At 37.8% G+C, this 26,001-nt stretch overlaps 1 protein-coding gene across 3 annotated transcripts in view; it reads right to left on the bottom strand.

Moving 5' to 3' along the window:
* The window catches only part of CXADR (CXADR Ig-like cell adhesion molecule), a 58,384-nt gene that overhangs the window by 19,936 nt on the left and 12,447 nt on the right, over nt 1-26,001 (bottom strand). Inside the window, exons 2-8 of one of the 3 annotated variants that reach the window (XM_049824902.1) lie at nt 20,209-20,378; nt 19,324-19,528; nt 18,802-18,957; nt 16,568-16,690; nt 16,088-16,226; nt 15,527-15,713; nt 2,193-2,763 (exon numbers count right to left, since the gene is read on the bottom strand). In XM_049824902.1, the coding sequence (XP_049680859.1) occupies nt 2,722-2,763; nt 15,527-15,713; nt 16,088-16,226; nt 16,568-16,690; nt 18,802-18,957; nt 19,324-19,528; nt 20,209-20,378 (1,022 nt within the window). In that variant the 3' untranslated portion in view covers nt 2,193-2,721. Of the gene's footprint in view, nt 1-2,192; nt 2,764-11,335; nt 15,714-16,087; nt 16,227-16,567; nt 16,691-18,801; nt 18,958-19,323; nt 19,529-20,208; nt 20,379-26,001 lie in introns of those variants that run through there. The other 2 variants (XM_049824903.1, XM_049824901.1) reach the window with 2 other exon arrangements.

The following is a 26,001-nucleotide window of genomic DNA, read 5'->3' as shown; positions in this document are numbered from 1 at the left end:
AACTGAAGTGGTCTGAACTAAACAGAGTGAAGTATCACCTCGATCTAACAATTTTCATTTGATAGAACAACATGTTATGCTGGGATGGTGGGAAAGCACTGCAAGTTAGTTTATCTGTTTTGCAGCAAAGATACAGGCTAGTGAGTATAGGCGACATTTAGGCTTTGTCTGACTCTCCAGGTCTGGGCCAGTTAGCTTGCGTATAAAACTTCGGATGAGGTATTTCTGGGTGCGGACAAGAGCACAGTTACCAAACAAGCACCTGCTTGAACTTCCCTGTGAAAAGCAAGCCCTAGCAAGAAGTATGTGAAATGCACTACTTCTTCTCATTTAACAGTGTTGGCACAAGAGCCAGGGTGTTTTCCACCCGCTGACCACTCATGACCAAGCTACTCTGTGTATTGGATACAAAGGAAAAATGGGTGAAAAATTCACCTGTAACCAAGTAAAAATGCCTCCAGACATCTACAATCAGTCCTGAACAGCCACCTGGTCATGATCATCTATACAAGCATGACCTCCAGGCTTCATTATTGTACCATCGAAGCCTGAGAAAGGTGGCAGAAAGCACATTGAGAGTCAGACTCGATCTTCAGAACTTCTGTGTGGCATCAGACAAGCTTTCAAACTTGTACCCTCCTTATGCCACAGAAACATAAAGTTAACAACACTTTACTTGGTGACCTCACCAGGATAGACTTCTGGACTAAGTACCCAACACACAGTACCTTTCAAAAGGCTCAGTATTGGTATCTGGACATCTGGTAAGAACATGTGGATTAGCCAAGCAACTCATTAGATAGATGACAAAGTAGTTGTGCAGTTACTTGTTTCTCAAACAAAAACTAAATGCAAGTTTCTTTGCAAAATGGACACACATTTAACTTCAATGACATTTGTTACATACTTCTTTACTTAAAATATGTATATATTAAAGTTAATTTAGGTAGGAATTTAAGTACAAAAAAAAGTTTATTTCACTTATTCCTTCAAGAACATACTTTGGTGCATCAAGTTTTGCAGATTTTTCTGTGAAAAGAAGAGGGGGGGAAAGACACTTATTCATCTTACATGGAGCACACTATAGCAAAAAAGGTAAGTTATATCCATAAATCACTACCAGAACATACACTAAACAGGCAGTTGCTGCTTCTTGACCAGGCAACTTTCATACTGATGCCGATGGAATTTTACCCTGATTAATTACTTGCCAGATTCACTCACAGACAAGTTTAGGCAGCATGGAGTCAAAGGAGAGAATGAGGAATGTAATGTTTTGGCATAAACCCAAGTGCTTCTTAAAGGCAAAGTATATTTTCTGCAATTACACTACTAAACTTAAATTAGATTTGGAACGATTTTTTTTTTTTTAATCGGCTACTTAAACCTGTGACATTTAGAAAACCTCCTCTCATTTTTCTCTTGAAGATATTACTATTGTCTTAGATGGTTTTACTTGTTTTTTCATGTGCTGTGACAAAACCAATTATATGGAACTTTTGGTCAAAAGCATCCGAGGTTGAGTTTATTCTACAATTAGCTGCACTCCTCTCAAAGACAGAAGCAAAAATAATTTAGTAAGTAACATATTTTTTCAGCATTATAACCACCAGTTTCACCAACAAATTATACGGTTGTCTTCAGACCACTGCATAACAGATATCCCTAGATTAAGGTTTAAATTAGTATCTACATATTTACAATAGAAAAAAACCCAGCACATGCACATACACCCAGTATTTCTCAAGAGCACAGAAAGACTTAGTTAATCAAAGATGGGTTTAAGTTTGCCTATGCTCCCTGTTACTTCCTAAATGCTGGGGTGTCCTTCAGTGTGCTCTGATTTATGTGCTGTGACAGATGACAAGTTATCAGAAATGCCCGAGTCCCGGCAGGGTACCAGGCTCCGACAATGAATTACTAGGCTTCCATCCACAAGATCAGTCTACGGTGGTCTCATGCTTACAACCTGGTTAGGTAGACTAGTATTTTCATTAGGAAGTCAATACCCAAAGTCTCCATGCAGCAGGAGGCAACAAGGACCCTGTAACTAGCCTGGTTTAAAGACCGTGCTCTTCTTCCCTCTGGTCTCCTGCAGGGTAAACTAGGGAGCAGAAGGAATCAGGCAGTCTACAGACATGAATTACCACAACACCTGCATTAACAGATTATGCTGAAGCATGTGCTAACTGTAACATTCAAGTACATTTTATTAAGTGTTATAAAATACACAATCTTAAAATACAGCACATTTCACACATAGGTTTTAAGACCTCATTGGTATCACTACAGCATTGAATAGATGATACACTTCCTATGAAATCAGCAGACCAGAAAGCTAGGAAAAAACAAAACTACTTTCAGATTACAATCTCTTTCAATGCCCCACTGCTTAAGGCTATATTTCTACTACCTGAGTTGATTTGGTTAACTTCACAATTTTTTGAACCTCCGGGGAGGTGGGGGGGAAGGCAGAGAGAAGCGATAGTGCACGCTTTTCAAAATACAACTAGCAAGAAAAATGTTGGTAGTCACTTTGTAAACTTTGCATTAAAAGTATGTAAAAGAAAAAATTTGGTACTTACAAAACTGAATACAGCCTATTTAATAATCTTGAATCTAAAGTAAGATCAAGTAAAAAAACAGCACTTCATTTCATAATGTACTTCAGTTTCACCACACTTGAAAGTCATGCAAAAAATGATGCCTGTTTCTTCGTGTTTATACCACTGTTATGTCACCAATCTTGTGTGCGATGTCATACTATAAAAAGAAAGAATATCATTAATCTATATTAACAAGAGGCTAGATACTGTAATATACAGCAATTATATGTACGATTCCAATCATCACCCAATTTATGGCCATTCAGATTAGAGTTTATACCAATGTCTTGCAGAAAACCAGTGCAGTGGTGTAGCAAATTGAGTCAATTTTTCAGTGGACTTTAAATGACTGTAAACCTAACTTCATAGCAAATTTTCAGTATCTTCACTTAGGTTATCTGAAAATCCTTGTTCATGTCCCAGAGCATACCTACTGCCATCGATTTTTAAAGTATCTGTCAAAGTCTGCTTAGATGTCTCTCTCCTCAGTTTTATATCAGTAACTTGAATTATCAAAGAACCACACATTTTTGTTGTTTACTGCTATAAACGCTCAGTTGTCTCAAAGAATCCACTGACTCATCCCAATCTGCATACTTGGTTCTTTCACCATTTCCTTAGAAGTCAGTTCTAGCTCCTTGACTATTTTTGTTGACTTTTTCTGGGGATACTTTTTTGCACAAACATAGTAGAAAATAATTCTTTGTTCCAATTACAGTTCTTTATCAGCTCTGTATTCTTTGACTTAATATTCCAAGACTGATATTGTAAGAAAAATGATAACTAAGCATTTTTGCTACCACTCCATGCTGCAAAACTGCCTTTTCTATCTATATGCTGCCTGTACGCAAACTCTGCTAACAGAAAACAACTCTTCCTAATTAATAATCCACACACGTATATGAATATATTACATTTACTGGAAACATCTCATCTTCTTACTCCACCATTTCAGCTTATTACAGGCTTTTGTATTATTATACCAGTCCTCACAGATTTTTAAAACATGCCTCAATGCCATGATAGTTTCTCCATAAGAGCAGTAATTAAAAAAACTGACTCAGGCTACCTCTGTATCATCTCACTTTCTTCCTTGCAAACTGTCACATTGCAATTAGAATTACACATCAACTAAAATCTTCCAGATGCACATGACAGTAAAAGTAATTGAGTACCCTCACAAAACCTTGCTTGGAAGCATAACTCAAATCAGTACAAAGTACTGCTTGGCACTGAATCGCCATATTTGCCTTCTTTCTATTTAAAGCTACTATCTAGCATGAGAATCTGTTTTACAGCATCATTCTGGCTATTGTTTATATACTTATTCTTTTAAGGAATATTAGAGGCATATTAATTGGGACTGAACACTGAGGCAAGAAGTGTGCTTTCTGTCTGTACTCCTGTCTTCGCACCACCGCTAACACAACACTCCTATTTCCCACCTCTTGCATTAATAACTCTCAAACCGGTAACTAGATAATAATTAATAAACATATGCCTTCTAAATAAAGATTAAGCCACTTCCCACACAGTTCCTCCTATCCCACTCTACTGGAAAAGCCTGAAGAAACAGAGGTCTCACATGACAAACTGTTTATAAATCTGGCTATTCTCAGGGATTAGGCAGGTGCGTGAGTAGGGACACACGTAACAAAGGCTCTCCGTGAAGCACGACCTGTTTGCTCCCTTTCATGAATGAGTCAAGAGACAATTAACACACCCTGCTTATGAAGAAAAAAAATCTGCTATATGGCACACAGAGACAAGCTGGGATGGGGTGAGAGCTTTTGATCCCCCAGTTGTTTGGAAAAGCAAAAGGGGTTAAGAAATAGTTACTTAAATGAGCTAGAAGGGCAAAAGGGAACAAATACAATATAATCTGTTCTCCTTTGCCTGTACTGTCCTGATACTTTCAGTCTTGATTTTCTTCTTTCCTTCTCATCTAAGTAAATCCCTACAAACAAACAAAACAAAACAAAAAAAGAAAAACGCAGTCTAGCAAGGGGACCTTAGCATGCAGCTAGAGGTTATTCATGCAACTGTGACAAAGCAAAAAAGAAACACCAAAATTAACCACCCACTGGTGTTGTAACTTATAAACAAGGTGTGGTTAACTCTTTCGGATCTTGCAAGGAAAAATATCAATTAATGAGAAACTGCTGGCTGCCCAGGTACTTGCAATCTATAACTGTATTACATTTAAGCTGAAAAAAACAGGGGCCAGTCTAAAGTACAACACATGTTGTATTTCAAGTGTCTAATGCCTAAACCAGAGACAAATGAGTGAAACTGGTTAGGAACAAAAACTACAATAAAAAAGATCAGTAAAAGGAATGACCTTCCACAAAAGTATATTCAATAGCAACATACTACACTCAAAAAAGGGAAAAACTGTCTAAAAACCCATCCTGCTTCAGTGGTGAAATAAATCCAGCAATCAGAAATAAATAGGTGGCATGTAATGGAAAGAGGAAGGTCAGCCACCAACGTTAAGTGGGGAGCTGTAGGCAGAGGAAAGTTGTATAAAGAGCCAAACACAAAGAGTAATTTGGTGCTGGCAGGGCCAATGCAATGACGACAAGAAGGAGCTTTACGTCTCTACGTATCTCAGCCTGGCAGTTTAAGTATATATGCCTAGATACTTCCAGTATCAGTACCAATGAAGAAGAGTACTCAAGACACCTCGATTCTGTATTTGCAAAATAAATGGGATGAACTACTTTATCCTGAGAATGCTTTCCATTACACTAGTAAGTGAGCAGCAGGGAAAACGGTGGTCAGGGAGCGCCAAGTGACCCAGCTGAGCGATGAGGGACCCCAGCCCAAGTGAATACTCTCCTACATGCTGTTGAGTGGAAGGAGAGAGAAGCCGCCTCCTTTGCAGGCAATGCCAAGCAGGCATCCAAGCTGGGATCTCTGACAAAGCCTCCAGAGGAAACGTTTCCCCTTGCATTGGCAAAGGGCTTTAGGGGATCTTTCACTCTCAAGAAGCTGCCTAATGAGATCTGCCCTACTATCATTTTTACTACAACTTGAAGTACCCAGGTAGCACTAAAAGTACTGGAAGACTGACTGTTGTCAGGACAGAATTAAAAAACAGCGAACAGCAGGAGACAGAGACAACCACAGATGTTCTGAACAACAGAACCATCTTTAAATACGTATATTTGAAAATTTTCTCTGATTAGGAAAGAAGTTAAAATAAGCACTAGATGGGCAGCTGCTGAAGACTGAAAAGATTTGTCAAAAATGATTTTAAAAAAATGACAGTGCAATGGCAAACTTGAGTTCCAAAAGTCCCTAAAAGTCCACAGAACTATCTCCATTGTAACATATGTGGAAGCTGAGGAATAAGGAGGTGTCAACGCTTAAAAACCCCCACAAAACAAAACCAAACAACACATGGTTGAGTCATGACAGAGGACATCAACCCTAACCCTCCAGTTCATTAATCAGACTCCCTCGCCTTGGGATTCTTTTATTATTGTTATTACTGCAGGTGAGTGAGCTTTTATTAGCCATGCCAAGCATTAAGCATGTTCTAAGCTTCCTTGCACATTCAGCAATTTCCCCCCCATGTACAAACCATACAGCCAGCAGCAAGTTAACTAGTTAATAAGGTTGGCAGAGACACAGGATGTTGTCAGAATAAAATTCACATGTGTAATACAATGACCCAATTTTCACTGTCAGCTGGATGCCCCACTCAGAGCGCTGATTAAAATCCTAGTTTGCCCAGGTAATACCAGCGGCAGGGAAATTATGCTAATTCAGGCAACAAAAAGGCTGTTGACCACAAAGGCTCCTCCCAGCTCTTTCATCCAGGAATAAAGGATTTTAGCGGGTTTTCTAAGATTCCTGCCTGCCCACCCAGTTCATGCACTATTAAAAAAATCACATTGATATGCATATATCATTTAAATAATACACCAAAAATACTTCAAGTAGCAACATAACCTTGATTTTAAAAACATGTAATTGATGTTTAGAACTTCAATGCCTTTTCAAGTATGCAAGTCTAGCGTGATCAGAACTGTACGTTATCTGTACAAAACCAACAATTTTCATTGTCTTGCTCCTAAAAGAAAACTGACAGATACGATTACGGTGTGTCAAAGGAATTTTTTTTCCTGAATGAGCTGCAAATGAAGAAACATCATTGGTGACCTTAACTTCAGTCTGAGGAAAATAGACATTTTAAGGATTAGCTCTAAGCTCTGGTCCATATTAGTCAGACTTCAGTTATGCTTTTTTTTTGGTAAATAAAAGGGATGTAGAGGTATGTACTTCCAGCCTAGCAATAGTGTGTGTAAAGGTAACATAAATACAGCATTTCTCACCACAGCTGTTAAAACCTATCATAAACTACATTCATACCTCAGCTGTACGTTTCCTTTTAATGATTTCTGTACAGTTACAGCTTTTTGTCAGAGCTTACACAGAAAAACAAAATGTCTTAACTGATGCGGATTACAATAACTGTTTTCTTACCTAAATTATTTTCCTGAATAAGCAGTAAGAAAATAACTTTCCTGCACCTAAGAAGGTTATTTTCCTTTCTGTTGGAAAATGTAACATTTCTCAGCAAGTCACCACAAACCATGGCAGAGCTGTACGGTCCCATTTAGCTGCGGAGAGGGAGGGATGCAGGCTGCCCAAGCATCAGCTGCAAGGGGACATTCAGTATTCCCAAACACACAATTTATCACTTCGTTTCAGTACAAAGTACTCATATTTAGCCATAAAATGTTTTGGGGTTTGGTTTTGGGTTTTTTTTCCAAGGGGGCTGAAGATGTTATGGGAGACCACAGCTTTTTTTTTTTCTTTTTTTTTTTGGTAGTTCTGCGTTTTAAACACAGTGGGTTTTCCCATCTTAAATAGGGATACAAGGACATTAAATTACAGAGGTTACTTAAAGAGGTCACCCAAACCATAACTCAAGTCTGAAGCAAGAGAAAAAGATATTGCAATTCCTAAGCCATTTCACACTGAATTACAGAATACAAGGATGAAATCAGTGCAAGACCAAACAGTTCATTTGAAGCTGTGCCCTTTTAGTAAGATGTAATTTTTCTTGTGTACTAAGAAGAAACAGGGAAGAATATATTAAAATAAAGTCATTCAAGCTTTATTTTATATTTTACAGCTCTTACGGCTGAGATGAACTGTTCCTGGTCTTGACAGTTACAGGATTAGAAGTGACATGGAAGGGCATTTTATTTATCCAGATAAGAAGTTCGGTGCTAGCAGCCACAACATAAGCTTTTTGACATGTTCCACAAACCACCAGCTGTGCCCCAGAGTTGTCATCTTCTTTAGCAGTCACAAGCAATTCAGCAGCTTTATGCGTTACCACCAGTTGTCTCTATTTCTAGTCTAACAGCATCAGTATCCCTCCCACATCAACTATTCTACTAGTAAATGGAAATCTTAGGTAACAATTTTATCTTGATCTCCTACACTTAAGTAAGGCACAGCACAAATGTTTTGATTTCATCAAGTATTGTCTTAGAAACATCACCCATTCAGATGACTAGCAAGATGCTGTGAGCTGATGCTGCTCCTGGTTGCAATTAAGAGACCTTAAAGACCAAGAATGGATGCTCTGCTGCACACTTTCATAAGTAAAACATGTCAAGTGATATGAGATAGGGAGATTCAGATTCCTGTATGGGATAATAGTTTCACTTACAAATCATGGAGCAGGCCAAATCATAAGCTATGAAAAGGCATTACTCGTACAGCACTGACCGGCCAATCAAAATCCAAGTTTCTTTCCTATTCACAGTAATTTGCAAAACTGACAAAATTGGAAGCTATTCTACTAAAGGTACTAAATTACTTTTATAGCTCTTTACCATCTGCTTTAGTATTCCGTGATACCATATTCTGAATGAGTTGTGACCTAACCTGAGTGACCACAGCACACACCCCTGGAGATGTTTGTGCCCAGAGCACCAAGAAGCCGTGCTATCAACATTTGCCCTGTCTGTGGTGTTCAGGAGACTCTAGTCTACAGTTTCTTCATACAGTATTACTAGTAATAGTATAACCAAAAACATCATATTCAGAAATTATGCGTGGAAGGAAGAGTACAGGACTCTGCAATTTAAGTAATAAAGATATGCTGGCTATAAAAGCAACTCAAAATGCAAAAAGGTTTTGCAGACTGTCTGAACATACCTCAATCAGATGCTGCTGGAAACCAGAGTGGGGAAAGGCTTCAAGAAGTTAGACAGTTCATTTGTGCTTCCAGAATTCGGATCCCTCCTACAAAACTTCCCCCACACTGATCAGACTTGCTGCTTTCCTCTCTCCATTTCGCAATTAGGAAAAATACACCAGGAAAAGAGTCCGACACCCTTCAGGTACAGCACTCAACTTTCATCCTGCCTGTCTGTAGCTCACAGAACCACAGCATCCAGCCCTGAGAAGTGGGACAACTGTCATTGCATCACACAGCCTTCTCTGCTTCCCAGCAGACATACTGCCTCCTGAGGTTTTTTCCCCCGAAGAAAAAATTAGATTACTGAAGGTAAAGTGATGTGCTTTCAGATGTTAATGTCTCTTCTAATATTGCCGTGGTTTAAAATTGTTACATAATCAAGTTGTGTAACCAACACGCTCAACTTCTTTATAAAGCTACTCCCCGCCCGCCATCTAGCAATCCTTGGCATCATACAAGGTTCCTGTACGAGTTGCACAACTTTCTTAATGCTTCCTGAATAATATGGTAGAATTGTCCTTCATATGTTTTTTCAGATAGCATTGACCAAAAAAAATTTCAATGACTGTGCTAATGCACTAAAAGTGAGGACCCAGCTAGCAGCTGCTGCCACTAAATGCTATAGACTTTGCATATTCAAAGCAACTTCACCAGTAGTCCACAGCTGAAGTCTTCAAAACTCCAGCTTATGAGGGTGAAACTAACATTGACCTACAACAATACGGGGGGGGGGGTGAGGGTGGGGGGTGGGGTGGGGTGGGGTGTGTATCAAAGGATCCTTAAAGGATCCCAGTTTTCAGAAACTTGACTTTGAATGGAAGTCAGAAGCAGGGACAGTGCAATCCTCCAGGCCAGTTTTCTGCCAGGGCAGTCATCTTATAAAATTAAAGGTTCATATTCTTCTCCTAATAGCTGAGCCTGTACCATTCTGCAAAAAGCCTACAGCAAGTCAAAAAAGCAACAGAATCATCGTAGCTCAAGTATACGCATTTTTCTGTTAAGATGCAAGTCTTCATATTGTGAGCAATCACCTACAGTCACCCCACAAGTGAAAGAAATTTCAGAATAAGCTGAGACTTGGAAAGGCAGGCAACACTGATAGCATTCTTTCACTCTACTCTCGCTTTTGCTCCTTGATCAGCTGTTTTCTTCACAAGCTCTTTTGTTTTATGGATTTTACACACAAGAAAGCAAGGCTAAGTCACTGTCATTAACTGTTTTCTGAAACAGTGTAACAATTAATTGCCTACCAGCATTATCCTAGAGCCTGAAAGAACCCAAGCTTCTCCATCTGAGAAGTAAATTTGAAATAGTAAGCTCAAAGTACACAGTTAGTCTAAGATGTTCAGAGGAAAAAATAAACCCCAAAACCAACAACAGCAAGAGAGACCTTTCAAGAAACTTTATGCAAGGCATTGTCTATGTATATGTATATATAAGGACCACAAAGGTTTTGTACAACTACCACATGACAAGTGCCCTCTATTCTTTCAGGACACACTGGGGAAAGCACTAGCTGCTTTGCTAGAATTCCCACAGACAAGCTGGAGGTACTCAGCTTCTCTGATTCACAATCACCTCATCTCAAAATAAAAGACCTGGGGCAGCTGAGGCATGCAAGTGCCATCTGTGACAAAACTGCCGCCTTAGGAAAGGACTGAAGTCTTGAACTTAAGGCTTGGAGGTTAAGGTTAAAAGGGTGTAGAAAGGTTTCTTCGAGCTCTTCAAATAGAGACAAATCTGACCCTTCATTTTTTATTAGGTTTCCTTTTGTATTTAAGCACAAATCTTAATTTGAAAAAGTTCCTAAAGGTTTTTCCACCAGTACTCCATTTAACTTCATACGCTTGTGCACACATGTATCAGGTTTTTTATATATGCACAAAGAAGTGACTGAAAAATCTGGCATGGCGCAGGTACATATTTACATATGAAGATATGCATACATTATGAACAAATGTAAGCTAATAGGCCTCCAATGATATAAACATAATACATCCCATTAATGCAAACAGAGCCCATATGCCAGACTTTTCGTTTCCTAAAACTAAGTATGTGCCCAAGACGACAATGGAGAAATTGCATTCATCTTAGGTAAAATTACAAGGACAGTAACCACTTGGTTTACAAGGCCATGAGGTGGGGAATAGCCCAAGTCAACTTCCTTTGAAGCAAAAAAAGGTGCATGTTAACTGACAATATACAACATGCTTTGAGTGCTATAAACCTGCTTGTTCGAATTTTAAAAGACCAGAATTTATCAGTTTCAGGAATTTTTGGTTCTACCTAAAATGAAGAGGGAGGAAATTTAAGCTAACGTTCTTTTCCAGTCTCATGTTTCAGAGTAACTGTTGAGATCGCTCAAGTTGATCACTACATCTGTGTATCTACCATTAGAAACCACAAATAAGTGCATGTTTTAAAATATCTGAAGTTTTACTACCCTTATAAATTAATGGGGGGGGGGGGGGGGCAAGAAATAAAATGATTAATGCTAGTGTGGTATACACAGCCATATTTATTAGTTAATTACATAAAGAAAAAGCTGAAGCCATACACAAGTGCTGCTTTAAAATAAAGACAGACTACTGTTTTCTCCAACAGTTTTATTTCAAAAAGTACACAAGTCTGTCATGGAACTACAGCATTTTAAAATTTTGGATTTTGTTTTTACAAATTCACTCACAATACTTCTATTTTAAAATACCACTCCCCCAAAAGTGTGAATATAAAACTTCATACTGAAATTCATATCAATATTCAAGTCCATGCTTTGTGCATGAGAAGTGTGATGTAACATCATAGCATTTTGGATCCCAGGAAATATTATTGCTAGAGGACCGATAATCAAACGGTCCCATAAAGCACCTATCAAGTGTATAAAACAAGGTGTAAGTGACACAAATAGTATTATGTCTTTAGACTGGAACAAAGTTCTAAAATGATCCAGAATAGTACACTGTTAAGAACAAAACCAAAAGCTTATCATGGAAACCAGTAATATACAATATTCAGCATCACAGGAAAAACTTACAATTAAGAAATCTTACTTGTACTATTAAGCAGGAAGCATACATCTAACATGAATGCAACTATCAGAGTTGATAAAGATGTATGCATGAACATTTCTTTCATTAAGTCATGTTTTATCCCTCCAACAAGGCATTTCTGTGCACTACACAGTTTTGGAAGAAGTATTCATTTTTAGGTAAGAAAGTTGCAAACAAGTATCTTTAAATATGCATTTCAGAAAGTTTATGAAAATGTTTGTAATGTATGGACAAGTGTTACATAACCTCTACAGTATTACAAGACTAACACTTTATTCACATCATACTAAATTGAGGGTTTTCTCCTATATATAGTAGTCCTCAACAGGCAAGTTTACAGTCATGACATTAACGAGGTTTCTTGAGTTCACTTAGAGTATTTACATAATGGTACCACCCCACACCCTTTTTTTTTTTAATAAAATGAGACATTAAAAATGCCACCTTCTAACTCTTATTTCAGCTGCCATTACTTCCTAAAAGAGTTCTGTTAGCAGTTGTCTGTAAGATCGGACACCTCACGTGTTTAACCAGTTCACCACCTACACAGCTAGAAATCATTGCTAAACTACACTACCTGCTTTTGAGAATCATAACCCAGTGTAAGCGAACAATCTATTGACAAAAGAAATAATTTATAATAGCAGTATTATGTTTTCATAGTAGTGTTGTATCCATTCAAAAAGGCATGATGATAGCAACTTGAGGCAAAGTTTACCCTAAGTCAGAGGTTCTTTATTTCAGATAAGGACTATGTCAGATTCTATTTCTTTTATTTTTTCATGCAATTACATAAATAGACAGACACTGTCAAGGCTGCTAAGCCTAACAGCTAGGCTCTGAGGGCACATCACACTGTCCTTCTGTTCTGTCCATTTATTATTTTGTACAAGCTGACAGAGCATTAAGCATGTGTAAACTCTGCTCTGTATGCTTTAGTGAGATAGGTTTCTGTTCTTGAGTGTCCTAGGGCTTACCTGACTGTAAGTACAGGGTCTCAGGCCAAACCAAACAAAAAAAAAAAAAAACCCAAACAAAACCAAAAGCAAACAAACAAAAAACCAAAACCCACATCTCATCTAACCTATGTCCACAGATGGCCAAGAACCAAATTCAGTAGGTTTGTTGCCTGGTTGCTTAGGTTTATAGCTATCTCTCAGTCTGTGATTCAGTTTAGTTTTGTACTCAACTTGTATTTATAATAACTATACCCTTTTCATTAAGGAAGGCCTTAGTTTCAACGTAAACAATCAGTGTATGATTCAAATCTCAGAAGTCTCTTCTATCACAATAAGTGGATGCAAGAAGATGTCTCCTCATCTGTTGTTCTTCATAAGCGTATGTTTGGCACAGTTACTAAACCTATCATTTACCACACAAGTAAAAGTCAATCGTCCATCTCATTGGTACAACTGAACAGTTTTCAGGAACATAAACATTTAGATCATAAGTAGCAATTGAAGGAGTAACTGACATTTTGAAATACAGAACAATACAGAGAGAGACACTGAAGTCACATCCAAAAATAGGCATGAAGAGGTATAAATAGTACATAAGAATAAAGAAATCAGATCACAGTGTCATGTTTTAAGAACTGTACCATCATCTAAGCACCTGTTCAAACAGTAAGTTTAGGCACCAGAAATTTCATAAAAACTGAAGTTACAATCAGGCAATGTTTATTGACAAGGCACACATGAAAGATAAAAAAACCTGATCTATAACAGTATCAGTTTACAATCTAAAAAAGTCCCAAATGTGTAAAACTAAGTCTAGAATACTTAATAGCCATTCAAGTTTCTAAATTCAGTATGAAGGGTATATTCCTTATGTTAATAGTGCCAGCCAAAAATTGTGCACCTAAGTACAGGACAAACATTTAGTAGTAAGCCAAAGAATTTATCACAGATCTATAAGCAGCTACAAAAGAGCAGACACTAAACCTAGTAGTTTGGGGAAATGTTTTCGCTCACACTGTTGCTACATACAAATAATCCTAACATCTTTCAACAGGCTGTTCAGGTATTTACATCATCAGCATCAGTGCCACATACTGTACGCCTTTAGAGTTTTCCAAAATACCTTGCAGTTTAACATCTATAGCTAGAATAAGCTGAAGGGACTCACCCGCTCCCACCCCCCAGCACAGGATGAAGAAGAAAGCAGAAAATAGGAAGGAAGAAAAAAAATCCACAAAGATTCAAACTGCACTAAGATTTAAATCCAGCTTCCACTCGTATATAGTATCAGTCATCAGAAGCTATCAGAAGTCCTTAAGTATGTGTGAAGGAAAGATAAGGAATTGTTCTGTTCCTCCTGTAATGCCTTAAGTTTGCAAAACTGGAAAGAAGAGTTTTTAATCTTGAAACACAAGATTTCTATCAACAATTCTGGATAACTATTTCCTCTCAGATTCTGGCTGCATGAAACTCTTGCTCTTTAAAGTCTAAATGTCTGTTCATAATATTTAGGGCTGCTGAAGAGGCAAGGAGAAATTAGCTTTAAACTCCTTGCAAATTCATACAGAAAGATATTAGCATCTTAGCATTTACTTAACTACTGCTTACATGTGTATGGGAAAAGATGTTTCCACAGTGATGTTAGACCAAGAGACAGATATCAAATACCAGTTACTTAACAGCTTTCATTAAAATACCATGGAGCTTTTAGGTAATCAGTTTGGAAAAAAGTAAGAGCACTGCATTAGAATCTAAACAGGCTTTGGAAAATGCAAGGTACAATTAACTTAAGACCTGTATAAAGACACATATTCATTCTTACTGTGACAGTAACATTTGATCTATAGATTTTAAAGCTTAGATACCACTACCAACAACGTGATAGGACCCCTTGCATCAGATAACATATTAAGTTATCTGACATGACTAGAACTAGTTATTACAGAGAAATTCATCTTTCTAAGAGTTTGCAAGATCTCCTGTCACATTTCCACTCACTGAAATTTTAAATTCAGAATAGATTCAATAAATTAATTGAACCAATTAAATTACTGGTAGCCCCTGAAATAAGAGCTCAAGAAGTGCTCCAGACAAACATTACCAGGTTAAAGAACTGCATAAATACTCGGTTTGAACAGAATTCAAAGTCATCCTCAGTATTTCAGCCCCCTGGCAACTACATCGGACAGTGGCTAAGTTCAAATATTTCTGTTATTCCAAAATTGAGGATAAAGTTTCAGGAACTCTGATAAACTTCATGGTCTACATATGAAAGGCTTTTGTTACTTCTCACTTGTGTCTCACTATTACATATTCAGAACTGCACATTAGCTGACAGTGTCTCTTCAACAATCTACCAGAGGTCCAAATACCTTCAGTGTCCGACATTTATTTAGGAACTTCAATGCTTTTAGCAAATAGTTCAACTGTCATATGCTAAAAAGTTTAAAATTAAAAATAAGAATTGGTGGCTTTTCAAACTTGTTCATCTTCTTCAAGGAAAATCGCATGCCATTTTTTAAATGAGGGATGAAACACAGTAGTTTTCTCTAATACTTACAATGAACACTTAAAAAAAGCAGCATTTAAATTAATAATATTTTATACTATGGACCCATCTTTGCTTTGTGCTGGAATCATCACAGGAACAGCTCCCATTCTACTTAAATTAGGTGCAGCTACCTTTGAAGGTGCAAAGGTTGGGTTTTGAGCAGGAGCGCGTTCAAAGTCTTCACTTGGGACTTGGCTATATGGAGTTTTGGTATATCCTTCCATATTTGAGGGAGACATTGAACCCAGAGAAGAACGATTGCTGCCTATGTAGCTGCGGGCTGTTGAACTGCGACTTTTTGGAGGCGGAACATCTTCTCTGAAATAAACAGAAAAACAGTTCCAGAACAAGAGTTCAGTCACCATTACCATGTGGGAGCTTACAAAACAAGCTTTCAGTTTGTTTCTTTCTATTCTGACACAGTAGCCAGAAGAGGCTCACACATTAAGGTAAAAAAAAAAAAAATTAAAAAAAAAAATCAAGTATTCATTGCTTTTAAGATCTTTACTGAAATTAGACATGACTACCTACATCATATTCAAAACAAAGTTCTCTGACAAGCTGTTAGTATGTTAATAAGCTTTCCAGATTAAGACAGAAATCTCAACTGTTAAGTATCTTACTTGCAGAAATACACATTTAGAAGTTAATCTTCAAATAATACTGCTCAGAAACAAGACATATGTCATTACCTGATATCATGATGTACTTCTTTCTCATATTTCTTCTCTCTATGTTTCTTACAGCAACAGAAGATGAGAAAACCCAGCACACAAAGACCCAGCAGAGTTCCTATAATAGCTCCAGCAATTATACCAGCTGTATTTATAGCTAGAATAGATAAATAACAATACTGTTTGTTAAGTGTCAAGTTTCTATGACCAACTTTTTTCTCTTATCTCAACATTAAAAACAGTATGTTTCCACATGACCCAGGTTAATAGCATATCACTGAATCACAGAGGGTACGCTTCAGTCGTGCATTTAAAACAATAGTAAGAGTTACAGCTTTCTGCATAAAAACTAACATTTGGGGAAGTAAAGACTTGAAGTGGCAACCATCAGTTACACAACAGGGTTGTCTTTTTTAACCTCTTAGGAATTTAGAAAAACAAGATTATTCAGTTTTAATACACAAAGTGCTATGTGACCATTACACAGCAAACACTTACGAGGGGTGACATTCAGCTCAACAGAACATTCATCCGTGCCAACTCTGTTTGAGGCAACACAATTGTATGTACCAGAATAGTCTTGAGAGGCATTTTTCAAGAGAAGTTCCCCTGTATTTTTATCTACAAACAACAAAAGGTAGAGATTTACCATTTTCCAAAATTTAATTCCATATTCAGTATTATAGAATTATTAATCCAGCACATAGATGAAATCTTAACTAAAAAATGCCTTATTAAAAATATCCAAATAAAACCAAAAGTGTATCATGCTGCAAAATACTATTATTTGTAACAAGGTAAAAGACTTATACCTTAAATTTTATTGCACAGCATTTGACTTTAATATTAAAGCTTACAGTTTAATTGCTCCATCAATGGATAGGAACAGATGCTTAGAACGGCCAATTCTCTCATCCCAACATAGAATTCTGAAATACAAAAGATTAACTGCATCCCAGAAGTACCTCCTTCTCTTCTTTCTGTCTAAACTGATTCCACACGACCAGCTCAGATGCCTGCAGAACCCGTGCTCAACATGAGGTGGATCTAACCTGAACACTGCACTCCAATGGGTAACCAATTAAATCTAGCTATGCTGACAGTGTAGGAGACAATCCATGAAAACAAAGAGTATTTCCCCAGGGCTTTCAATGCCGTTGACAGCTACCTTTGTGAGATTCTACTATAAGAACTTCAGTTGGCTTGCATGCTTTAATTGCCAATAGATTTGCCATCAGCACTGCCAAGAGACTACATCACAGGAACAAAGCACCACACAAATACTTAGCTCTTCCTCCTGAAGACGTTAGGTAGTGTCTAGATTCTTGAGAACATGTTCAGTGTCCCCAAACCTATATTCACAAGTCTAAACCACTGTTTTATCAAGTTACATGCCACTTTTGCATACTTCCTCACTAATTCTTGTCCAGCGCTGATATTGTCAATTGATTTTTTTGTTACCATGAAACAAAATTTGGGATGTGGAGAAAGAAGGGGCCTAACAACAGAAGCTTAAGGTCTTGAGTGGTACAGAGGACATTAGTGATCAACTGTTCATTGTCAAAACAAGAAATAAGACATATCAAACAGCACTACCAGGAAGCAAGTTCAAAATGAAGAACAGGATGAGGTTCTTTGTATGTAGCTGATTTTGAGGGATTTGTGTTCAAAGATACTACAGATTCTAATAGACTACAGAAGTTTAAAGGAAACTGGAGAAGTTCACAAATGTCATTTTTTGTTTGTTTTAAATCAGTTAAACTGAAGCCACATCTGAATTTCCTGAGGCATAAATTACAGGATAGAAGACGCTTATGTGGAACAACCACACAACTTATTCTCTCTACCCTAGACATCCACTTTGGCTACTCTTAAGACACAATACCACTTTGTCCTGTATGTCCTACACAACCCGAGTTAAAATACATCTATTTGTAAGCAGATTCTTAAACTGCTTCAACTGCAAGGAAACCCACCATCTCAAGGTTTAAGGTTTTCGTAACTACAAAGATGATCAAAAAAGAACCTGTACTGAGCAGTACTCTTCCAAAACATATTTCAGAATAACTTTTACAAAGCCAAAACTCATAAATTAACCTTCTACAATGAAGTTCTCACAATAAAAATCCAATACCACCACTATAACAATTTGGAATCCATCCATCAAAATTCAGAATATGTAACTCTGTCCTGTATGTCAGCTCTTGTAAGAAGAGGGTAAGCCTTCTCTGTTACTCGACAACTTTTCTTCTAAAGACATATACACTTTTTTCAGTAAGAAGTTCTGTCACTCGATAGAGAAGCGAAGACCTCAGTTCAATCTAATAAAATTCAAGCTTTTATCTCCACTACCCTGAAGACAGCTCTAACCACTAGTCTAGACTCTGTCCTGACTCTTCCCTACTGTCCATTTGAGCACAAAAGCAGCCAACGCCAGCAAACAAGAGAACTCGCAACACTCAGGCATGAGCAAGCATAATTCTGCAGCCTAATGGTAAGAATTGCAACTTAAAGCTTGAACCATTTCCCATATGAATAAAAAAAAAAATAAAACCCAACTTGTTTCAAAGTCATTTACTTACTGTTACTCAGTGAGAGGGCACAAGTGACACCTATCTTGACTACTCTATACTAATATTAAGCAGAAGACGCTCACAAGTCAAGATAAGCCAAAAATACCGATGCAATCTTCCTTAAATATTTCAGAGTAATAAATAAAAGTTTGACAGTACTCAGCATGGAAGTGGCAGGAAGTTCCTGTGTGCCAGATACTCTCCTCCAGTCATAAGACAAAAGTGGGGATCCTTCTTGTGATGCACATTTCAAGATAATGTCTTTTCCAATCTCTTGTGATCCTTCAATGGAACATTTAGTTCTTGCTGGCTTTACTAATAAACAAAGTATCATTGAATTAATAACAGTCACAATCAAAATGCTTATTAGTTGTGTTCTAGTAGGTCAGCCCATTTTGGTAAAGACAAAGCTTGTGCAACAAACCATTTCTATGCATGGAAAGATTTTCTATGAAATACAAGCCAGGCATAGAACTTCTAAAAATTGCTCATTATTCTGAATATTATACCCTTCATAGCCCAGAACAGAATGATGTCCACCCCTCCCAAAGCCTCAATAATGGATGCATCATCATAGAATCAGTATGACTTTGCCCAACAGAAGTTTTAATTTTAGAAATCAAAGATAGGATAAACACATTAAAAATGTCACTAAAAAATTCAAGAAAAGCATTATCTTACCAAGTACAGTCAACTGTATTTTTTGGCTTTGAACTCCAGGAGCCTTCTTCACTTTGCACTGGTACGTGCCAGTGTCTGCTGACTTTAAATTCAGGATATCCAACGAACCATCACCAGATCTGGGATCAGGATTAGTAAACTGCATCCGCCCAGTCATAGCAGCATAATAATGATTATAAATCCTGTCTACAGCATACATAATTATCTATTAAAAAAAAGAAATATGATTCAGAAATCCACTTCACATGTAAATGTTCAAAATAATTTGGTATCTTCAGATTCTTGACAGTTTCTTTCTACTGTTTTAAATAATCCCAGAAGTATGACATGGCCAAATATCTCAATCTTCAAAATACCACCACACACAGTACTCTACTGAATACTTCAACCAAACGCCTGCCCAAGTAGCAATATGTCAGCACTGACCTCTAACTGAAAGAAAACTGTTTAAAATTGCTCTAATTTCGTCCTGTAAAACCTGTCTACTACAAGGAGTCATCTTGTCGATAAGGCTTTGAAAGAAAAGGAAGAGTTAATAACTAAAAGAATTAATATATTTAAAATTACATCCTCATAAATCAGTTTTAAATCAGGAAAATAATGCAGGTACAGAAGCATAGTTCATTTTCTGGAACTGAAACATATTTAATTTGAGAGTTCTTCTTTAAAAGACAAGTTTATAGTGAGAAATTTCTTGACATCTCATGCTTAATCTGCTATTCCAAAACTTCCACAATATTTCAGACGACTGGTGCTTCAAAGTAATTTGAGATCACAAGCATCCCAACTTGAAAAGGTAGATGTTTAAAAAGTCAGTAACAGAGTTCATACATTCACCTACTCAAACAACTGAATTAACACTGTCCAAAAAAAGTCTCTACTTACTATTTGTTCCTTCTTTTGATTATCTGCTGGTATCAATACCCACTCAATATCTAGTGGGCCTTCATCTTCTTCTGAGAGTACAAAAGTACATGGCAACGTAACTTTCTCTCCTTGTGCTTTTTCAAATGTTGAATGCCCAACTGAAGTTATACTTAGGCTTCTTGTTAGACCTATAAAAATATATATTCATGTTTTAAAAACATTTCACATGCATTTGTCATCATAAGCGTTCTATTATATATTAGTATATATTCAAGTCCATCACATACTTTTCCTGTACAGAAATCATGTCATTAGTCAGACTTGTCACCGCTTAAGAGATCCTGTGCAAGTACATCACTGAACACAATGCAAATTCATGTACTGCTCATTTGGAATTGTATCCAACATGCCATTACATCTTTCAAACCATACAATTTTTTTGTACAATTCAAGTCCCATACAAAGCTAAACCAAAAATTTTCAGCAGCAGGTTTTTCAATTTATTAGATAATCACCCTACCACTACTCCCTCACTGTAAAACAAAAGCATGGAACAGTGATGAAGTCTGCTAAGATGGACAGAATTGTTGTGAAGTCCTGGGTTAGATCAAGTTAATTTATTCTGCCTTGAGGTATAAGGGCTCTTCTATCTACAGGGAGTAGACAAATGAATCCTTTCCAAAAATCTCAATGAGTTTTTTTAGATTCGTTCGCCCTTTCTGCTTGTCTTGCTCCTCAAAAAAGGCTATGTAATCCTTATCTGCGTGCCTCTAAGCAAAACATGTTTCCAAACTACAAATTTTCCTCAATTCAGCCCTGAAAAAGGCTCTATGCAGTGACACAAACAGACTTACTCAACAGGCCCGATGCAAGATTCCCCATATTTTACAACAACCATAGGCTTCCCTCATCAAGCATATAGACCCATGCATCACAGTCAGGAAGTGGAAAGCTCCCTTTGCTTGTTATGGAAACAGGTTTGGCATTTGTACATCCACTGTTTTGGCCACCTTGCTGGGTACCATGCTCAGATTTTCACAGGCATTTAATGTGCATAGGTTGCTGCCCATCATAGCTAGACAGTCACACCAATGTTACCGCAGCCACAACAGATGCAAGGGCACAAGAAGAGTGGCCAGTGTGAAGAAGATAGATTGTTTTGGTGCTTCTGTAGAATCATAGCCTCAGATGAAATAAAATTCAAAATTATTATACACAGTGCATTTGTGCCTTAACCTGCACTTCCGCACTAGCTCAAGTTATTATCTAACTACTTCTCCATATAGTAGAGAAGCTGTAGTGCATTTCTGCAGTAGATGAGGCTGCAACAGCTATCCTTCTGCCTTACTAATATTCTGCTCTGCATCAAGTCTTTGGATTCTCTTCCTAATGTCAAAACAAAGGGATGTTTAACAGCTATTTAAAAAAACCCATAAAATCATTCAGAAAGAGAAAGCACCTGACATACTAAATTCCAGACAATAGCCTGCAAGAAAAGACCTTCACAATTGTTAATTACAAACATACAGTAACAAATTAGGTAGGATTATTTCTCTTCCTACCGTTCATGGTATTACTTTGCATGGTATTACCTTCATTCCAGAAAAAAACCCAAAAACAAAACCAAAAACGCCCAAGAAACATCAATTTGAAGTATGAAAGAGATTTAGGTGCAATGTTTCTTGCCAACCCATGTACATCTTTTTAAAGATGATTCTAACAGGTTGTATCACCTCTTTTTTGACCACAGTAAACACAGCTGAGCAATTAATTCTCTGCTACTAGGTTGAATTGATACTATTTCCTAAATGATACTGATCTCCATGAATACCAGTTGACTTGCCACAGATGCTATCCCCTTCTAAAGGATCCTTTCAGGCTTCCAAGTGTAAAACTAGCCATTCTAAACCTCTTAAGAAGGTCATCTGACTAGTGAAATATACTACAATGTAATCCTTAAGTTTGGTCAGCTTTGCATAAACAAAGGCAATATTACTACTAGCCATCATCTCTAGAAATGGGTGGTACCAGAGTACATTTGTTTCCATAAAGCACAGTAGCAAAGAACACAAATTCCTAATCTGTTTTTCAGTGACTACCATACACTTCTGTTCCCCTCTCCCCAACTGCCTCATAGGGAACTGTAATACAATATTCTCAAGTTCATCTCCAAATTGCATTTCTGCATTTTCATTTTACTATATTAAAGAAATGAGATGGGATGTCAATATGGGATGATGATGAAAGACATTATGATGTTACTTCCTTAAAAGCCTCAAATCCATAACCCAGGAAATTAAAAGCTTTCATTCTGAAGTAAGAGTTGATCACTGAAACAGTAGTTCTGCTCTGTGACAGCATCTCCTGTAACAGCTACTTTGCCATTTGAAGTTCCACAACAGATGACCACAGAACACACATTTGCTTTCCCCTCTCCACGAGAGGGCCTGCTGAGGATTTCACAAAGTGTTCAGTAATTTGGGTAAGAGGAACACAATGACATCTCCTTCTTCACAGTGGGTAGTGGGTAACAGTATTCATACTTTGAGGATGCTTCGACACACCTGTACTACTAAACAGTATAAAACCTCTGATTTACAAACAACATGGCCAAAAAAACCTGGACATATGAGTTATTTATATGTTGATTTTTTTTGACTAATTTTCTAGACAAACAGGACTTGTACAATCTATGGTTTATTTCTCTCCCTCTTCTACCATTACTTATTCATCTCTTTGACAATTTCAAACAAATACAAAAGCAGAAATAACAGTCCAGTGCAACCAGAAGTCCCTGAAGTTATTCATTTGTTCTGACATAGCTAAGAAGCATTAGATTCTTCAACTATCCCTTGCCTCTTCATTGCCAGACAACTCCATGTGAGTATAATTTCAAAGTGGACATTATACAAACTGTTTCTCATTCAAATGGCAGAACACTGAGAAAGGAACACTGGGAATAGGGAAGAAAAATTATGTTAAAAGCTGGAAGTATTACATTTCAGAGACACACTCCTAAGAAACTAGACTCCAATAGTCCTGCCTATGACATGGCAGCTTGCTTAAAGTGCTTTAAAAGCCACAAACAGTTCAGTCTCAGCTTCTATTCCTGCACTCATTTCTCTGATCCAAAACATATGAAACAACATAGCAGCCATAAACCAAATAAAAGCAGAACCCAACAGCCTAAAGTGACTTGCTGGAAATTTATCCCACACAGAAGATTGTTCGAAAAATTGAAGTGTGAATACTATGTTCGTGCACATGGACTGCACGTAAACATGTCAATGGAAAATGAAGCACATGAACTTCAGGATAGCTCTCAACAATCATTACTGCATGTGACGCTTGCAGCACACATTAGCTAATACGAGAGGTACCCAAACATTGGTCTGAGCCTTCTAAGTCTCAGAGGTTTTTCATAAGTCTCAATTCCTTTCTTACTGCACATCTCCCCACACCTCATTTTTATTATACTAGTGCTCCACAGTCTCTTATGCTAAGAACACAAGCATATAAAGCTATTTTCCACATCCTTTTTTTTTTTGTCAACATGAGAATGACAGGCAGAAGCAGCTAGCATCTCAATTAAGATAGGTGTCAGAGCTGGCTGGATTTGACCTAAGCATTAGTAATATGAGGGACTGGCAGGTAGTACTAGTTGGAGATTCCCTTCTGCAGAGGAGACACACACAATTGCTGCCAGATATGCTGGGTGAAGGAGGTTTGGCCACAGTCAGCGTGTTAGAGAGATTGCCAAGAGTCCTCTGACCCTTGGACTATTAAGTATTAGTTCCTACTACCCCTTATTATTACCACTACTGCCTTCCCCCCCCGCAACTATTAATATTACCTACTCACGCAGGAACCCAGGCTATTAACAAAGGAGACCTGGAGCAAATCAAGAGTGACTAGAAAACTCCAGGGGCAAAGAAGGACATGGGACCCCAGGTGACATTTGCTCTCCTTGCTCTTTTGTGTACAGGGGAAAAGGCTTGTGAAGACACATCCTGCAAGTTAACAACTCACCGCAGGACTGGCACTGCAGGCAGTGTTTTATTTTTGATGGCCACAAATAGCCCTGAGAAATGAGGGTTGCTAAGTTAGAGATGGGATCCACTTGACAAAGTGGCTTAGGAACAACCTTATAAAAACTGGTAACAAGCACTTTAAACGAGAGGTCTATCAAGGAATAGTGATGAAAATTTGCAGTTAAGGGAGGAAATAGAGATTCAGCCATGTTAAGTACATGGGTCAGGTTGGTGGGAGGAAGAAAGGCCTTGGCAAGGATAAAACGTGTTGGAAGAGGAACTACCTCAAGTACCTGTACACAGAACTATGACATCAGGGTAACCAAGACACGTGGGATAGCTCGCATGACGACTGGAGCTTTGTCATGGATGCATACAAGCTTTTTAAGAAAGCCAGGAAGGGAAGCACAGCAGGTGAATTGCCCTCTACCTGAAGGAGCAGCTGGAACACAAAAAGCTGTTCTAGAGGACAGACAACAGGGCTGGTTAAGAGCTTGTGGGCCAGGATTAAAGGAGAGGTCTATACGGGCCAGTCAAGTTTTTCATCACAGTCAAGTTTGTTACAAATCACCTGATCAGGGTAAGAAAGCAGATGAAGTCTGCTGCAGCAATTCCAGAAATTCTCTAAAAATCACAGAGACTGGTTATTATGGGATGCTTTAGCCTCCCTGACATCTACTGGAAGGGCAACACAGCAGGACACAAACAATTCGGGAGGCTTCTGGAATATTTCAAGGAAAAAGAGATGCTAAATGGGTCAACCCATTTGACACTTTCTTGGAATTGCTTTCAACAAAAAAAGGAAGAACGTGCTGGGGATAGGATCAGCAGCAGCCTTGACTGTAGTGACAATGAAATAGCGGAGTTTAAAATCCTGAGAGGAGTGAGGAAGGCACATCCAGTACAGACCCTACACTTCAGAAGGGAAGGCTGACTTATTCAGTAGGTAGAATTCTGTGGGACCCAGTTATGAAAGGCAGAAGAGCTCAAGAAAGTTGGCGGGTTTTTAAGGACAAGTGCTTCTAACCACACAAAAAGTACACCCCAACACTTGGGAAAACAAGCAGATCAATCAGCAGCTCGGCCTACGGAGGAGGAAGCAAGAACAGTCTACCAAGGGGGGAATACAGAAATACTGCCCAGGCATGCAGCGCCCCTCCTAGGGAAGCATTAAAGTATCTAATTCTTAGTTGCAGCAAACAAATCACTGCAAAGCTTAGACTCAGAAGCATGCAAAAGATTCTCAAAAAACTACTGAAAACAATCAATGTAGAAGTGCGATTGGTCCAAATGCACGTATATTGTTCTCCAAATATTTTGCAAGGACAACACATGTCATATTCAGTTGGGCCAAAGAAAAGAATGAACCTTTGTGACTGGGTGAGAAGAGACAAGTACCATACTTTGATACAGAATAATCAGTATTATCCCTTATAAAAGTTTATATCCAAAGAAGGTAAGAGCTCAACACACATTTTGTTTTCTAAGCATTCAGATTTAAGTTTCTTAATGTGGAATAAAATACTCTTTCTCCAGGAAACTGACCCTAAAGAGCACTGCAAACTATATCTGCATGACTGAACAAGTTTTTCTGCATGATTTCTGAAGGGGTGCAAACCAGCATCCCATCTTTTGAGAAAATATTTCCTTTTGAATATCTGGACATACCTTCAAATACCACTCAAGTAGAACACAGCTTAGCAAACTACATTCATATTTTTAAGAATAATCTAGGGGAAATGAAATGTTTGATAGAATTTGATGGAAACTGCTTTCTAGT

The sequence above is a fragment of the Accipiter gentilis genome, chromosome 21, assembly GCF_929443795.1.
Source record: "Accipiter gentilis chromosome 21, bAccGen1.1, whole genome shotgun sequence".
Lineage (NCBI taxonomy): Eukaryota > Metazoa > Chordata > Aves > Accipitriformes > Accipitridae > Astur > Astur gentilis.
Note: the sequence above shows the minus strand (reverse complement) of the source record. Positions and strands in the feature narration are given on the sequence as shown.